The sequence below is a fragment of the Esox lucius genome, chromosome 19, assembly GCF_011004845.1.
Source record: "Esox lucius isolate fEsoLuc1 chromosome 19, fEsoLuc1.pri, whole genome shotgun sequence".
NCBI lineage: Eukaryota > Metazoa > Chordata > Actinopteri > Esociformes > Esocidae > Esox > Esox lucius.
In genome coordinates, this window is record NC_047587.1 from 38,667,625 (window position 1) to 38,684,664 (window position 17,040).

The 17,040-nt window shown below is 41.8% G+C and overlaps 1 protein-coding gene across 3 annotated transcripts; it reads left to right on the top strand.

Moving 5' to 3' along the window:
- Positions 1 to 27: 27 nt before the first annotated feature.
- chrm4b (cholinergic receptor, muscarinic 4b) lies at positions 28 to 8,550 on the top strand. 3 transcript variants are annotated; one of them, XM_020040333.2, is made up of 4 exons: positions 28 to 2,831; positions 6,374 to 6,513; positions 6,624 to 6,688; positions 7,124 to 8,550. In XM_020040333.2, the coding sequence occupies exons 3-4, from the start codon at positions 6,634 to 6,636 to the stop codon at positions 8,386 to 8,388; spliced, it is 1,320 nt and encodes a 439-aa protein (XP_019895892.2). In that variant the 5' UTR covers positions 28 to 2,831; positions 6,374 to 6,513; positions 6,624 to 6,633; the 3' UTR covers positions 8,389 to 8,550. The 3 variants fall into 3 exon arrangements, with proteins under 3 accessions (XP_019895892.2, XP_019895894.2, XP_019895893.2); XM_020040335.2 differs by having other exon boundaries at positions 6,374 to 6,688; XM_020040334.2 differs by lacking the exon at positions 28 to 2,831 and having other exon boundaries at positions 6,258 to 6,513.
- The last annotated feature ends 8,490 nt before the right edge of the window (positions 8,551 to 17,040 follow it).

Here is a 17,040-nt window from a genome sequence, read left to right on the forward strand (position 1 = left end):
GTGTGTGTGTGTGTGTGTGTGTGTGTGTGTGTGTGTGTGTGTGTGTGTGTGTGTGTGTGTGTGTGTGTGTGTAGGTTTGTGTGCGTGTCTTTGTGTAGGACAGAAAGCTGGTATATGTAGCATCTCTACGTCAAAGTTACTCTGCCCCAAATGGCATGGATTGGCAAGCGGAGGTGTGCCCAGGCGTGACCGTTCCCAATTGAAATTGGAACTGTTCTTCCCTGCTGAACCAGGAAATGAATAAAAATTTAACAAAAAACTTGAATTCTACGATCAATATTTTTAGATGGAATTTTGTAGTCTGTCTTGTCTTTAGTGATGCATCGTGCCTATGGTGAAAGGCAATGTACTCCAGCATATCATGATTTCATTTAACTAAAAGCCCCTGGACAACATCAGGTGCTAAGAGACCCAACAGACAAATATCCTGCACTGTAGAACCCATAATGCTAACTGTTGATGTTTCAATCGCTATGTTATGATTATTATATTGATAGTTTAATTTGGATGGAATTGGGTGGGATTTAGAGACTGGGTTAAATAAAATTGTAAAATTATCAGACAAAGCCACATTGAACGTTACCCCCCCAACTCCTTGGTTTTCTGGAATTCCTGGTTAGAGTATTCCGGACCTTTGAGTAAGAGCCGAGCGGGAGTGCGTGGGCAGTTGGGGCGGGTGCCCCGATTTTTAGTTGTTCTTTTATTGGCTATTTAGATGGAATGCCACGAGTCCCGTGTGCGGCTCGAAGCCAGCTGTTTACTGCATGTATGAAAACTGTCTTAGCAATTAGAAGAGAGTCAAGATGCCTGGTAGGTGAAAAAGAAATGAACTATCTGAATGCTCCTCCTTGCTTAACTTTATTTAATGAAGATTTTAAAAAGAAAATTGTCTTTTTGTGTTTGTTGTGTGAAAGAACACTGCACCCCACCACTTCTTTCTTGTCCTGTCACCCTCCACAACAAAACTTTTAACAATGCAAATCAGTGATATGAACACTCACCTCACACAAACCAGCCTCTCTAACTATCAAGTTTGTTCACATCAATGGCTTTGTTGGTTTTGACTTTTGTGATGTAGATGGAGATTTCTTGACATAAATGTGAAAATGTGAAGTAAAAATGTTTTTTGTGAGGGGTTGACAATTGTATCAGTCCTTAATGGAAATTGACAGATATTGTATAGCTAGAACCTGTGTTATTGAATCTCTGAACTAAAGTAACCAAATGTAATTTATACTGTTATTATATGCATTACATGCAGTTAACACTTCTGTGGGATGAAAGAGATTAAAGTCCGTCTTATATAGCAGTAGTAGAAAGATTGATACATTGCAATGCATTTAGCTGCTAATAACACTTCAAACAAAGTGACTCCACGTTGGCCAGACACAGTACGCAGTTCTTTTCAATGTGTAGTAGGGAGTTACTGCTTAGTAATGGTCACTCCGTACTTGTTTATTTGTGTTTTGAAGGTCCTTCATTTAAACTAGAAATAAGAAGTCCAAGAATCAATCCCTGTGGTACTCCACATTGGCCAAATGTTGTTGCTGTGTCAACATGTGTTCCTTACCATCCTCACCACTGACTAATGTAAAAATTTGACAGGCCTGTTGTACTGAGATTTGCTACTAGATTAACCATATTTAATCTCTTGGTAAACCATCAGTAGGTGCTATAACCAGCTGCCCAGCTCTTCTCAATTTCAAACATCTTTAGACTCCCCTTGGCCAACTTTTTAACATGGCTTTCAGGGTTATGTTTTGGATGGAATTGCAACACTTTCAAGATAACACTAGAAGGTAAAATTAACATTTGTGGAAACAGTAGAATATTTGAGAAGTCTCTCTGTACAATGACATTTTTCTTGTTTTCTATATAAACCTACTCTGACTATACAGCCTACTCAACACATTGTTTGGATGGTAAATTCATTCACATTGTCATCTGGTACTTATTGTATGAATAATTGGTGCTAGTTGCCTTCATCAAGTCTTCAAAGAGACATTTAAAAGAATCCATGAACTGTATAGGCTACACAACTGAAAATTAGTTGTCTTGTACTTTCATAAATATTTTTTTGGGGGAGAGGTGTTTAATTACTCTTACTGACAGGGCCGTAGGAAGCAGAAGCTAGAGGGCCTGGGATGTAGAGGGGAGACCAAATGAATAGACACAACTGGTCGCTAATGGTCGAGCCACTGTTCAAGTATTTTCAATACAATTATAGGCCATTGTGTTATAATGGTAATTTGGTTATGCTTTTGAAAGTTAGATGTTCATGTTAGTTTAGTCATGTCAAGTGTTTAAATGTTTGTTTAGCAGTAATAGTGCATTTACAGAACAGCATGTGTAAACTACACATTAGTGATGTTTTCTTTTTTTAAGCAGAACTATGGGTGATTGTTCACTGTATGCAGTGTGTGGTGTTTAAATACACTTGAAAGTAGGGTTTCAAAAGTCTTTGGAAAATAAGCAAGGACTTTGATGTCCTAGTTCTGAGGGTGAGCTGGTTCTACCGTTGCTGTGGCAGTACAGTGAAATGCTTAGATTTGTCTATGTGGACGTTGCTCTGCTGCAGTGGTGGGGCGACCAGGAGACCAGATTGGGTAGAATTAAGAGGTCAGGTTGGGTTTGAGCTTGAAGGTAGTAAGGGGGAGTTCCTCAAGCTGCTTTGTAGGCAGGAATAGTTTTTCTAATGGTTGCTAACTAACTGGAAGATGCCTAGTGTGTGTGGAGGGCTGGGCTGAAGGATAACTGGGGGAGGTTGAGAAGCCCACCAGCCAGTGGTCCAGATGTGCCTGGAATAGGAGCTGCGCTACTTCATGTGTAAGGTAAGGTGTTGTGATGACTGGATGATGTATAGGGTTATGACACATTTCTTGGAACTATTGGAGTGCTCTTATTTTGTCTATTTTGTTCACTAATTTAATCTGCATTTAAAAGCAACCAAAGTAGTAATCGCTTCACTTTTCAGAAGTATCTCACGTGGTTACACTATTCTTGCTGATGGCTTAACTGGTCAGCGTTATTACATTACCCCTCAGCATAGCTGCAGAAAGTGCTGCCAGCCACCTCACACCGCTGGGTATGGATAGTCTGTTTTTCAGCAAGACCTGTCATTTCGGCCAGTGTCCATGCTTGAGGTTGACATGCTTTATTATGGCCAATAGGCCATGCCCCTTAACCCCAACTATACAGCACTGGAAACAGGAAACCAGGCAAGCCTAGTTATGCTGGGCTGGAATAAATAGGGTTGCCATACCAAGATTTGAACCCGGTCACCCATGTCATTAACCACTACACAGCAGAGCTGAATGTTTGCTGGGTGTCAGTATAGACTCTTCTCTCTATCCTGAACAAATCCTCTATTGCCACTGGCCGTTTTAATAGTTAATTGGCCAATCATGAATGATATTGATAGAGTTAAACTGACTAATGTTTCTTATTAAGTTTACCTCCACGAGAAATAGCAGCTATTTATTGCCGCTGGCCGTTTTAACAGCGTATTAGCCAGTAATAACCTATTACGTGCTCCGGCAAAAATGTTGACCACTGTAAAATTATCAGTTTCTCTGTTTTTACTATTCATAGGTATGTGTTTGAGTAAAATTAACAGTTTTGATTTATTCTATTAACTACGGACTACATTACTACCAAATTCCAAATAAAAACCTTGTCATTTAGAATATTTGTAGAAAATAACTGGTCAAAATAACCTGAAAAATATGCGTTGTTTTCAGACCTCAAATAATGCAAAGAAAAAAAATCCTATTTTTCAGCTACAAAATACTAATGTTTTAATTTAGGAAGAGTTCATAAAACAATATTTGGTGGATTAATTCTGATTTTTAATCACCGCTTTAATGCATCTTAGCATGCTGCATGAATTTATGCCACTCCTGGCACAAATTCAAGTAGCTCGGCTTTGTTTGATGGCATGTGACCATCCATCGTCCTCCTGATCAAATTCCAGAGGTTCTCAATGGGGTTCAGGTCTGGAGATTGGGCTGGCCATGACAGGGTCTTGATCTGGTGGTCCTCCATCCTCACCTTGATTGACCTGGCTGTGTGGCATGGAGCATTGTCCTGCTGGAAAAAACTATTCCCAGAGTTGGGGAACATTGTCAGAGCAGAAGGAAGCAGGTTTTCTTCCAGGATAACCTTGTACTTGGCTTGATTCATGCATCCTTCACAAAGACAAATCTGCCCGATTTCAGTCTTGCTCAAGCATCCCCATATCATCACCGATCCTCCCCCAAATTTCACAGTGGGTGCGAGACACTGTGGCTTGTAGGCCTCTCCAGGTCTCCGTCTAAACATTAGATGACCAGGTGTTGGGAAAAGCAGAAAATTTGACTAATCAGAGAAGGTGACCTTACTCCATTCCTCTACGGTCCAATCCTTATGGTCTTTTGCAAACTTCAGCCTGGCTCTTCTTCGCTTCTCATTGATGAAGGGCTTTTTCTAGCTTTGCACGACTTCAGCCCTGCCCCTAGGAGCCTGTTTCGAACCGTCCTTGCCGTGCACTTTACCCCAGCTGTGGTTTTCCATTCTTTTTGTAGGTCACCTGATGTCATTCTATGGTTGTTGAGTGACATTTGAATGAGTTGACGGTCATTACTGCAGCAATGCGGCGTGGCATGGAGTCGATCAGTCTGTGGCACTGCTCAGGTGTTATGAGAGCCCAGGTTGCTCTGATAGTGGCCTTCAGCTCTTCTGCATTGTTGGGTCTGGCATATCGCATCTTTCTCTTCACAATACCCCATAGATTTTCTATAGGGTTAAGGTCAGGCGAGTTTGCTGGCCAATTAAGAACAGGGATACCATGGTCCTTAAACCAGGTACTTGTAGCTTTGGCACTGTGTGCAGGTGCCAAGTCCTGTTGGAAAATGAAATCTGCATCTCCATAAAGTTGGTCAGCAGCAGGAAGCATGAAGTGCTCTAAAACTTCCTGGTAGATGGCTGCATTGACCTTGGACCTCAGAAAACAAGGGGACCAGCACCAACAGATGACATGGCACCCCAAACCATCACTGACTGTGGAAACCTTACACTGGACTTCAAGCAACGTGGATTCTGTGCCTCTCCTCTCTTCCTCCAGACTCTGGGACTTTGATTTCCAAAGGAAATGCAAAATGTACTTTCATCAGAGAACATAACTCAGCAGCAGTCCAGTCCTTTTTGTCTTTAGCCCAGGCGAGACGCTTCTGATGCTTTGTCTTGTTCAAGAGTGGCTTGACACAAGGAATGCGACAGCTGAAACCCATGTCTTGCACACGTCTGTGCATGGTGGTTCTTGAAGCACTGACTCCAGCTGCAGTCCACTCTTTGTGAATCTCCCCCACATTTTTGAATGGGTTTTGTTTCACAATCCTCTCCAGGGTGCGGTTATCCCTATTGCTTGTACACTTTTTTCTACCACATCTTTCCCTTCCCTTCACCTCGCTATTAATGTGCTTGGACACAATGCTCTGTGAACAGCCAGCCTCTTTAGCTATGACCTTTTGTGTCTTGCCCTCCTTGTGCAAGGTGTCAGTGGTCGTCTTTTGGACATGTCAAGTCAGCAGTCTTCCCCATGATTGTGTTGCCTACAAAACTAGACTGAGAGACCATTTAAAGGCATTTGCAGGTGTTTTGGGTTAATTAGCTGATTAGAGTGTGGCACCAGGTGTCTTCAATATTGAACCTTTAAGTAATATTCAAAATATTTCTGAGATAATGAATTTGGGTTTTTCATTAATTGTCAGTTATAATCATCAAAATTAAAAGAAATAAACACTTGAAATATATCATTCTGTGTGGAATTAATATATACATTATGCAAGTTTCAGTTTTTGAATGTAATTACTGAAATGAATCAATTTTATGACCATCACCTGTATGTTCACTTGTTACAACCAGAAGAAGACTGGTCACCCTTCTGAGGCTGGTTCCTTTCTAGGTTTCTTCCTAAATTTCTGCCTTCTTCCTAGCCACTAAAATTAAACACTACTGTTGTTTGCTCCTTCGGGTGTTTGGTAAAACCGCGATGTGACAACTGCTGATGTAAAATTTGATTGATTTAAATACATTTTATGTATATATACATGTCGTCTCAACAGATTTCTTTCCCAATAAACTTATGTAGAAGGCTGTTTTTATAAAATCTATGTACTTTTTATGGGATTTTTATGGCATTTCTAAATGCTTTTTGTTATTTAAGCAGTTGTGGGATATCAAAAGTTTCATTCTTATACATGTTGTGGAATATCCTCTCGTGCTGTTAAAATTCACAGCAGATCATGATTCAATCAAACAGTTGTACTAGCATTTTACTGTAGTAATTCAATGTAAAATTAAGGATGCCACTCCCCTTCAATTATCATCTCTCAAGATCTGTGAGGTCTGCAGCGTCACTAGGAGTTGCCAGTGTTTCATTGCTGGAGGGCGTGACCTAATTGGGACAGAACAACACATGGCATCTGACACACAGAGACACAGACTCCTCAGAGAGAGGAGATGCTATTGCTGTGTGTAAGTCACTTGTTCGTTGGTTATGAAGATATTTATTGGAACAAAACTGGGATGGTGCACAGCTTATTATGTTTGGTCTGTTTGTTTTTGCTTATATCCACAACCAATAGATAATACAATATGGATGGCACAAATTACACTCAAGAGACTCAGAGACTTCCTTCTCATTTTATTGGTAAGTTTATCCATGAATTCCAGTCAAATACAGACAGTATCACACTACTAGTTTGTAGTTTTTTCCAATAAATCACTTTTTACCTGATTTAATTTAATATGAATTGAAGGCTGGGGTTTATTCAAACAGCAATATTACGTGTATAGCAATGTTAGGTGACTTAACAATATTCTTTGTGCCCACATACTTGAAAAGCATACCTGTGTCACCCGGTAGTAGTTACAGGTTTTTAATAAAGCAAATTATTTGACCATTTGAAATATTGTTATTAGGATTCTGCAATGTAGCTTTAATTGAATTGAGCCCAACAATGCCCCTTTATCATGCAGATACATTTTTTTTTATATTTTTCAGCATTTGATAAAGGGTATATTTTAATGCAATTAGAGGCTCAACGATTTATTCTAAATGCATGTATTCATTTTTTTTCATCAGGCAACAAAGTTCCTTTATGTGGAATGGAATACAATGTCAGCTGGGTCCATTCCCATGACAACTCCTCTGTAAAGTATGAAATACCTAGCTGCCCATACACCACAGTTGAGCTCATCGTTATTGTCGTGGTTACTGGGTCTCTTAGCTTTATCACTGTCCTGGGCAATATTCTGGTGATGCTGTCAATCAAAGTCAACCGCCGCCTCCAAACGGTCAACAACTACTTCCTGTTCAGCCTGGCGTGCGCTGACCTCATCATCGGTCTGCTATCCATGAACCTCTACACACTCTACATCATCAAGGGCTACTGGCCTCTGGGCGAGGTTGTCTGTGACTTGTGGTTGGCCTTGGACTACGTGGTCAGCAACGCATCAGTTATGAACCTCCTGATCATCAGCTTTGACCGCTACTTCTGTGTGACCCAACCTTTGACCTACCCAGCTAGGCGGACCACCAGACTGGCTGGACTGATGATTGCGGCGGCCTGGCTTTTATCTCTGTTTCTCTGGGCCCCGGCCATCCTCTTTTGGCAGTCCCTGGTGGGCAAACGCATAGTCCCTAATGGGGAGTGCTACATCCAGCTCCTGTCCAATCCTGCGGTCACACTGGTAACGACGGTCCCTGCGTTCTACCTGCCCGCGATCATTATGATTGTCCTGTATGCCCGTATATCTTTTGCCAGCCGCAGTAACTACACGGCAGAGCTGAAGAGAGCGAGGCCCTCTAGTGGACAACCAAAACACAGCAGCCTCCATAAGAGGAGCGGTGTCTTGACTCCAAAATGTGTAGAGCATAGGAACAACTCGACCATTAGCATTGAAGATGAGACCAGTATCCGCCCTGAGCAGGGGATCATCAGCCACACATGGAGTGCAGAGCACTCCACAACTAAGCCCTCCCAGCAAAGCTTAATACTCAATCACTCCACAGAAACTAGTGCACCTGGAAAAAAAAAATCCCCAGTGCCTGGAAAGGCCCAGGTAAAAGGAAGCAGACAGACAGCAGTGAGAGAGAGGAAAGTGGCAAAGACTATTTCTGCGGTTCTTTTGGCTTTCATTCTTACCTGGACTCCGTACAGTGTCATGGCTGTCATCGGCACCTACTGTCACTTCTGCATTCCAGGCACCATGTGGACCATGGGCTACTGGCTGTGTTATATCAACAGCACCGTTAACCCAGTGTGTTATGCTCTGTGTAATGTCACCTTCAGAAAGACCTTCAAGAACTTGCTGAGGTGTCAGTTCCAAAACACGGAGGTAAAGTGAGGATGGTGTAAACTATTGTAACACCACAGTCATATTTGAATATTGGTATCATATTGGTAATAGTTAATGTCAAATAGTATTTTATAGGACATATTACATAAACAGCTATCAATAAAAGGAATTACATTCAAAATTCCATATAAAATTGTATACAGTGACTGTTATAGATGCCAACATATGTTGAAATGCTTGTCCTATTGTTGTTCTAAGTAAAATTATCATTTGTGTTCTTTGTTTAATAAAAGAATGTGTCAAAAATTCTGCATACTGCTTATATGATTAATATGTTTACAATATTGTGTGTGTGTCTGTGTGTGTGTCCAGAATAGAACGACATCTACAATTGTAAATGTATTATAAATCACAGAATTATCAGAATGGACAGACCCTCTTTAAAATTACTTTTGTTTTGGTTCCACAAAATGTTAGAATTCACACAAATGGGCAGGATGTTAAAGATGAGTGCTGACCGGTAACCGAGACAATAGATAAGTTCCGGAAACCTTAGTATGCTGGGATATAAAAACAATGGAGAATATATTAAAGAGGGGACTTAAATTCTGATGTGCCAAATGAGAGCAAGTCCACTTTGTCCTCTCGCTCGATTTACAAATCTGGATTTGGCGAGCAGTGGTAGTTATTCAAGAGAACACCTGGTGGATTGTGGGCAAAAGAAATAGAAGGTTGACGGGAATTAGTTGACGTGCCGGTCCGCCTTGGTGACGTGCGTCGCGCACACTGACGGGTATGCCTCGTCCATTTTCCTTTTTCTTTACACGCATCACTCCAAAATATAATCCGTCTGTGAGCTGACAACTCCGCCCACTTTTTTAGATTCAGCATATGCACTTCGGAAGGTCTGTCCACCGCACTGAACATCATCACAAGAACTGTGTCAGGAGCTTCACGAAATGAGTTTCCATGGCCAAACAGCTTTACAAAGCCTCATATAAAAATGTGCAATGCCGCCTGGAGTGGTGTAAAGCATGCCAGCACTGGACTCTGGAGCAAGGTTATTATAGTTTTGCATTTTTTATTAGTTTTTATTTCGTTTTGACTTTTTGTTTTTAAAGTGGATTTGCTAGTTTAGTTTTTAGTTTTTGAAAATGCTTAGTTTAAGTTTAGTTTTTATTAGTTTGTGTTAGTTTTAGTCTTTTTTTGTAATATGGGCTATTTGTCAGGGGCAAGATTCAAAAAGGTCAGAAAAAGTATTGTGTAATAATAACTCAACAAAAAAGATGTTGTTTAGGGGCAAAGTGTTATGATATGTATATTTGGAGCAAGGCACAGATTCACAGATGTTAGCACTCAAAACCTGTGATAACCATGAATCATCATACATTTATATGTCTAGCACTAGTTTTGTTATGACCTTTGCCAAGAGCCTAAATTGATAGAACTCAAAATGCAGATGAAGTTTTTAGCCATCTGATCGCTATTTAGTAGATTTGCTTTAATGTTTTGAAAAAAGTATCAGAAAGGGATAGTTAAAATAATTCCTTCGTTAATAATGTTACACAGAACTTCATTATATGAAATATGGTTCACGCCTTCACTAAATATACACATTTAACACTCTAGAGGCCTACCAAATTCAACGTTGCTTCAACGTGTCCACATACCTTTGGCCATGTATTGTATTATTTTTATTCACTTATAGTGATATAGTCATGTAAAAAAAGTAAGTACACCCCTGGAAAGTTGTCTTTATTTGTTTACATATTTGGGAACATGGATTTGAGGTGAATTCCTAACAAATTCATTGATAAAAGGAACCCAATTTAACAAATAATTAAAATCACTTACAATAATTAAAAGCAATTCAAAGTACATCATTCCACTGTCGGACGAATCAACAAATCAAGAAAATTCAAGATCACTGGCAATTTACATAGGACAGATCGTCCCTCCAAATTCAACCTAACAACCGCAATCAAATTTGAAGTGCATTGGTCTACATGAAGGGTCAGGAAGAAAGAAGCTTCTCCTTTCAAAAAATAACATCAAGACACGGTTGACAATTGCCAGACACTACTGAAACAATGTGCTCTTTGACAGGAGTCAAAAATGATGTAAAAAAAAGGTTGCATTGCCAGAAACCATTTTTGGAGAAAACAAAACCCTGCCTTTGAACAGATGTACCTCATACCAACCTGTAGTGGCCTAAGTGGCTTGGTGGCGGAAGGCTGCTACGTTCTGGCCTGGTGTCGCCACCTGCAGGTGGCCTGAGGAAGTAGCAGCAGCAGCTCCCTACTGGTTGGGAGGATACAAGAGAAAGCATTCCAGAGAAGGTGGAGGGCACACCAACCTACCACCTGATTCGTCTGTAGTTGTTGTGTAATTTGATGTATGTATGAGTAAACCGAAGTTCAGACTCCGAGTGGGAGTAGAGCCTTTGTTTCAAGTTTGTTCATTTGGGGTTGACAGAACCTTTTTGGAACCTTTGTTGAAATGATCAGACAGAATTTGTTCATAAAGCTTTTTCTCTGAGTTATACATATACAGCTCTAGTATAGTATGATGGCCTCTGTTCTGCAGACCTCATGTACTCTTAGCTCGGGTAAGTGCTGCCACCTACTGGCCAACTCTCATAACAACCTTGAGTAAGTGCCTGGTCAGTATCATGTGGAACTGATGCTCTCTTCACATTGAACGAGCCCTTGACCAGCCTAGTCACCCTTCAGACACTACACAACCATAAAGTATGGAGGCGTGGGATTATGGTTTTATTAACCATTGATTTAATATTGTTAACTATTAGTTATTGAAGAATTTAACATAATGTAATGCTTCATTTTGACTACCAGAAGTCAAAATGAAGGCAGGTGGCCTAGAGTTAAGAGCACATGACCGGTAAAAGAAAGTATGATAGATTGAAAGCCTACAAGGGTTAGGGTTTTCACATTAATGGAACTTGTTTTATGTAAGAGGAAAACTTATATTCAAACTTACTTAAAGGGGCATTTCACCCTGCGGGGGATATTATGAGGTGTGTATCATGACAGAGATTTCTAAGGCAGTGAGATTTGTTTCACACATAAATGGCCAGGAGGAACAAGGTTTATTTTTTACGCACCAAGAAGCAAGTACTATTACTCTGTGTAACGAAGGGCGAGCAAGATCTGATGTGTTTAATCATGTTTCATTCGATACTCCATAGTGTTCTGATTGGATTCATTTTTTAAAGTGATCTTATAAAAACAGTGGTGACTGGATATTAGGGGATTTTTTTCTTGCCTTGTGAAACACCTTCAATACGGAATGGAGAATGTGTTTACTAATCCCATTTGGACAACAGCAGTTTAACAAGACCAACACAGCAAATAAGTGTGTTCATTCTATTGATATGTGCCTTGCGGTTTGCTTAACAAACAGTGGGAATTAACTGCTTATTTTGGCTAGAATAAGATTACCAGCCACAGATCTGAATAGTTATCTACTATAAAATGTTTAGCCTACTATTAATACGTATGGATATTTACTGTCATAACAGCAAATTATTTGCCAGCTTATTATAACTGTAGCTGAATATAATGTCGGGGTGCTGCCTAGTCTTATTACAGTAGATACTCTGGCAGCCAAAAGTTTGGGATAATGTACAAATGTTGCTGTTTCGGGAGGAAATTGGTACTTTTATTCACCAAAGTGGCTGATAACAAAGTATAGTCAGGACATTATTGATGAAAGCATAGCTGAAAGCAATTTGGTTTGTTAAATGAAGCTTAGCATTGTCTTTGTGTTTGTTTTTGAGATGCCACAGTATGCAATAGACTGACATGTCTTAAGGTCAGTATTAAGTTGAAAATGGCAAAAAAAAAGAAACAACTTTCTCTAGAAACTCTGCAGTCATTCATTGTTTTGGAGGAATGACAATGCTTGAAATTCATACAATAGTGTACACTACAGTCTTTAAAGACAAAGGACAACTGGTGTTGAGCAGGTAGAATCCAGGTAGAGGACATGTGAGCCATCTATTTCTCAAACTAGACACGTATCCTCTTGTTTTGTTGTACATCTGGGGTTTCCACATCTCTTTCTGTCCTTGTTAGAGCCTGTTGTCCTTTTTCTTTGATGACTGTAGTGTACAACTTCAAATTAAATTGTGGCAATTTCAAGCATTGTATAGGCTCCATTTCAAACTTTTGGCCGCCAATTTACATCTACAACACAAATTGAATTGAGTTTTGCTATTTGAAAAACGTGACTATGGAAATACATTGCTGAGATGATGCTAGCAATCTACTGTACAATGCCTGCCATTTTTATACTTTTGTTGTTATTGCAACAAACGGTGTCATCCTTCATAGAACGACCGGATTTATTGGAGAGTCGAGTAAGCATTAATTCTTAGCTATTTATACTGGTAAATGTGTTTTTGTACTGTATATTTGTGTTTTAGCCGCCAAAAAAACGCCAAGGTAAAAAATTAAGCTAGCTTGTCAAAAGCGAATTATCAATGGAAACAGTAATTTCTAATGGTAAATATGTGTTAATGGTATTGTTTGTTGGTATGTTCTGTATGCAATGTAAAATCAAACGTGATGTTTACCACTGAGATCTGCTGTAATTTCTTATGGGTGCATTACTGGCAGTGTCACCAAGCAAATTAAATGGAATGACTATTTTTCTGCATTGGCTTGTAATTATTACAGACAGATACAGAACATCACATTGGCATGATATCAGTGGTAGTGTGTGAAATATCTATTGTTTAGAAGTGTATTTTTTGTCTTAAACATTTGTTCACTGGTGGTCCTTTTTTGGGAGGTAAAATATATGTTTGCTATGAATTCTGGAACTTGCAGTATTTTGTGGACAGACCAATAGAGAGGAAGTAGATTTTCTACCGTGAAATTCAAAGTCACTTGATTGTATTAAGAAAGACCTGTGTTTTTATGACACAAATGTATAATTGTTAAAATTAGTAATTGGAACATTAAGTAGTTGTGCTATAGTGAAAAGCCCTTTTAAGTAGTTATGCATTATTATTTATACAGGGATATCCAAGGTCAGACTGAGGTCTCATTTTCAATGGTGCCCTGCATTACAACTGATTTTAACTGCAGCAATCAAACATAATAGAAAATAACGAATTTAAAACAGGAAAAATTACACATTAAGAATAGCAAACACAATTCACTGTAAAATGTGCAAAATGGATACAGTGGTTCTATATCGTGAAGCTTTGCCCATAGGGGTGTCAGGGGGTCAGGGTTCTGGCCTACCTGGATGACCTGTTGTTTCTGGCGCACTCGGCGGAACAGGCAAGGGTTCACTCAGCTCACTCCTCTGGGCTTGGCGGTGAACTGGAAAAAGAGTGCCCCCCAGCCCAGTCAACTTGTGGTATTTCTGGGGCTCCAGTTATCCACAGTCTCTATGAGGGCTCGGGTATCCGAGGTGCGGAGAGAGGCCACTCTGCAGGCCTTGGCTCATGTCCGGCCGTCACGCACAGTGTCGGTGTACGCAGTCATGTCTCTCCTGGGCCTGATGTTGTCGGCCCACGCGGTGGTCCCACTGGGTCTGCTACACATGAGAGGCCTTCAGCGCTGGTTTGCCTGCCAAGATCTTGGTCAAGATGCCGGGCTCTCAGGAGCGGGATTTGGCGTTCTGGAGGGATCCGCACACTCTGCTACGTGGGGTTCCCATGGGCAGGGTGTCAGTTCGGGTCCCTGTGTTTCTCTGCCCCTCAACTTGTTGGCGGTGCAGATTTGGGAATGGGCGCACGTGCACCTCAGGACGAGTGGCGTCTTCATCCCGACATTGTGGCCGAGATCTGGAGACACTTCGGGAAGGCGCAGGTGGATCTGTTCGCGTCCCGGGAGGACTCTCACTGCCCCCTGTGGTATTCTCTTAGAGCGCAAGACAGGCCCCCATTGGGCGTGGACACTTTGGCTCACCAGCCGTGGCCGAGAGTACTGTTGTACGTGTTTCCCCCTCTACAGTGCATTGTCCCTGTCATGTCTCGGGGGCATTTGGAGGGGTTGTCGCTCATACTGATCGCCCCCTTTCGCCCGGGTGCCCTGTGGTTTGCAGAGGCGGCCCAGATGGTGGTGGGGACGCCGTGGCCGATCTCTTACCGCCACGGGGCGTTGTCACAGGCGAACGGCTCGATCGGGGCGTTCCCTGTGCTGGGTCAGCCGCTACTGGCCTGGCTCTTGAGAGGGCCAGGCTGCTGCGCCGGGGACTGACTGCGGAGGTGGTCGCGACAATTCAGGGCGCGAGGGAAGCCTCGACGTCGGCTAGCTATACTAGCCGTTGGGGTATCTTTGCCTGCTGGTGTGAGGACACGGGGTTGACCCCCTTTGTTGCGACGTGGGCAGTGTCCTGTCATTCCTGCAGAGTCTTTTTGAGCAGCAAAGGTCCCCTGGCACGCTCAAGGTGTACGCATGTGCAATCTCAGCGTGTCATGAGGGTTTCAATGGAGTGTCTGTGTTTAGTCACCCCTTGGTTAAACGTTTTTTGGCTGGGTCCCGCCGTCTTCGGCCGGTGGCTCGGCGGATGTTGCCTCAGTGGGATTTGGCTTTGGTTCTGGAGGCGCTGTGTGACATTTTTATTTGTGACCGAGGTGGAGGAGGGCTTTATCTTAATAAGGTTGTTTTTGTGTTGCTCCCTAACCTGGCTTTCTGCCCAAGGTGATCAAGGCGTCGTTTCGTTCCATGCAGATGGTGTTGTGGGCGTTTTCTCCTCCTCCCCATGCGGGTCTGAGGGAGGAGAGGTTCCATCGTTTGTGTACGGTGTGCGCTTTGGCACAGTATGTGCAGCGCACGGCCACGGTGCGGACCTCTCCCCAGCCATAGGCGCCGATACCGTGGGTGCTCCGGGGCTTGAGCACCCACGGAAAATAGCGAGCACCCACGAAAATACCGAGCACGAGCACCCACGTGTGCCAGACCGCCAGTCCGCCAGTAGGCTACATTCATTTAAAATTAAACTTGCCGTTGGTGATATGTAAAGCGTCTGTCACACTGTGATTGGTTATGTCGATGTTAGTGACAGTCGCCAGATTTGTTCTGTGTATGGAGTGGCCAATCGTTATTCTACCCAAAACAGGCAAACAAATCATAATTTTTTGACTCAACCCGCTCGTTATCCATTTTCAATTAGGGAGACATTGACAGATTTCTGCATGTGTTGTTTCCCACCTGCGTGAAGTTGGCCCCCCCACCAACGCAAAACGTCGTCAAACGATGCTCGTTCGTTTGTGCTCCGTTTGTGCTGGTTTGTGCTGTAAAAAGTTTCGTTTGTGCTGCTTCCGTTTTTTAGATATTAACATAATATTTTTAGGTCAATCTGAGGTCAACCAGCCCCCCCACATTCTCCAAATTCACCCAAAATAGTCTCGATCGTTTGTGCTTCGTTTGTGCCGGTAAAAGTTTCGTTTGTGCTGCTTTGGGTTTTAAAATATTCGACATTGAATTATAGACGATGACGTCACCAGCCCCCCCACATGCTCCAAATTCACCCAAAATAGTCTCGTTCGTTTGTGCTACGTTTGTGCTGGTTTGTGCTGTAAAAAGTTTTGTTTGTGCTGCTTCGGTATTTTAGATATTTACATAATATTTTTAGGTCAATCTGAGGTCAACCAGCCCCCCCACATTCTCCAAATTCACCCAAAATAGTCTCGATCGTTTGTGCTACGTTTGTGCTGGTTTGTGCCGGTAAAAGTTTCGTTCGTTTGTGCTACGTTTGTGCTGGTTTGTGCTGTAAAAAGTTTTGTTTGTGCTGCTTCGGTATTTTAGATATTTACATAATATTTTTAGGTCAATCTGAGGTCAACCAGCCCCCCCACATTCTCCAAATTCACCCAAAATAGTCTCGATCGTTTGTGCTACGTTTGTGCTGGTTTGTGCCGGTAAAAGTTTCGTTTGTGCTGCGTTGGGTTTTAAAATATTCGACATTGAATTATAGACGATTACGTCACCAGCCCCCCCACATTCTCCAAATTCACCCAAAATAGTCTTGTTCGTTTGTGCTACGTTTGTGCACTAGACTCTGGTGTAAGAGGCTGGGTAGCTAGCTTACCTAGTGTACATTGGGTTTATTTAATTAAAGTCTACATAGTGTAGTTAATGCATTCATGCAGATAATTTTTACTGGACATTGTGTGTCAATTCTGTAGGTTGCATTGGGTGCGTTACCAGCATATTATTATCTGGCCATCTAACACAGGCTATCCAAAGTGTGTTGATATGTTGTTGTCTCTGAAATACACAAGGCCATGTATTTCTAAGCTACAAGTCATTAATTTGTATTTGATGGATAGTTACTTGACTATGTATGCAGGGTTACATGCACTGGCGTAGCGTGGTGACGCCGGCCGTGTGCAAGCTGTTGTAGAACATTCTGGCGATCTTGCCATACACTAACAGCACAGATGATGTCGCATTGCGATCGTCCCACTGAAACACATAAAAGTGAAAATACAAACAATAACTAATGACGGAGGCAGAGCCTGGGCCCACTCCACCCACTGTGGGCCCTGGTGCAACCACACCCCCTGCAACCCCCATAGCTATGCTAGTGGTTACATGGCAAAACACTAATGTTCTGTATCAGTATGTTTTGAATCATATAAACAAATGCACATACACAGTAAATTCATGATATCCTGAAAGGCTTTTACTTATTGTGTCTTTTCAGATAATTACAATT

Bases quoted from the DNA above. Each gene is read 5' to 3' on its own strand.
- chrm4b (XM_020040335.2), top strand. From the start codon at position 6,634: ATGGATGGCACAAATTACACTCAAGAGACTCAGAGACTTCCTTCTCAT. The intron at 6,689-7,123 runs GTAAGTTTATCC...TTTTTTCATCAG, and splicing joins ACTTCCTTCTCATTTTATTG to GCAACAAAGTTCCTTTATGT.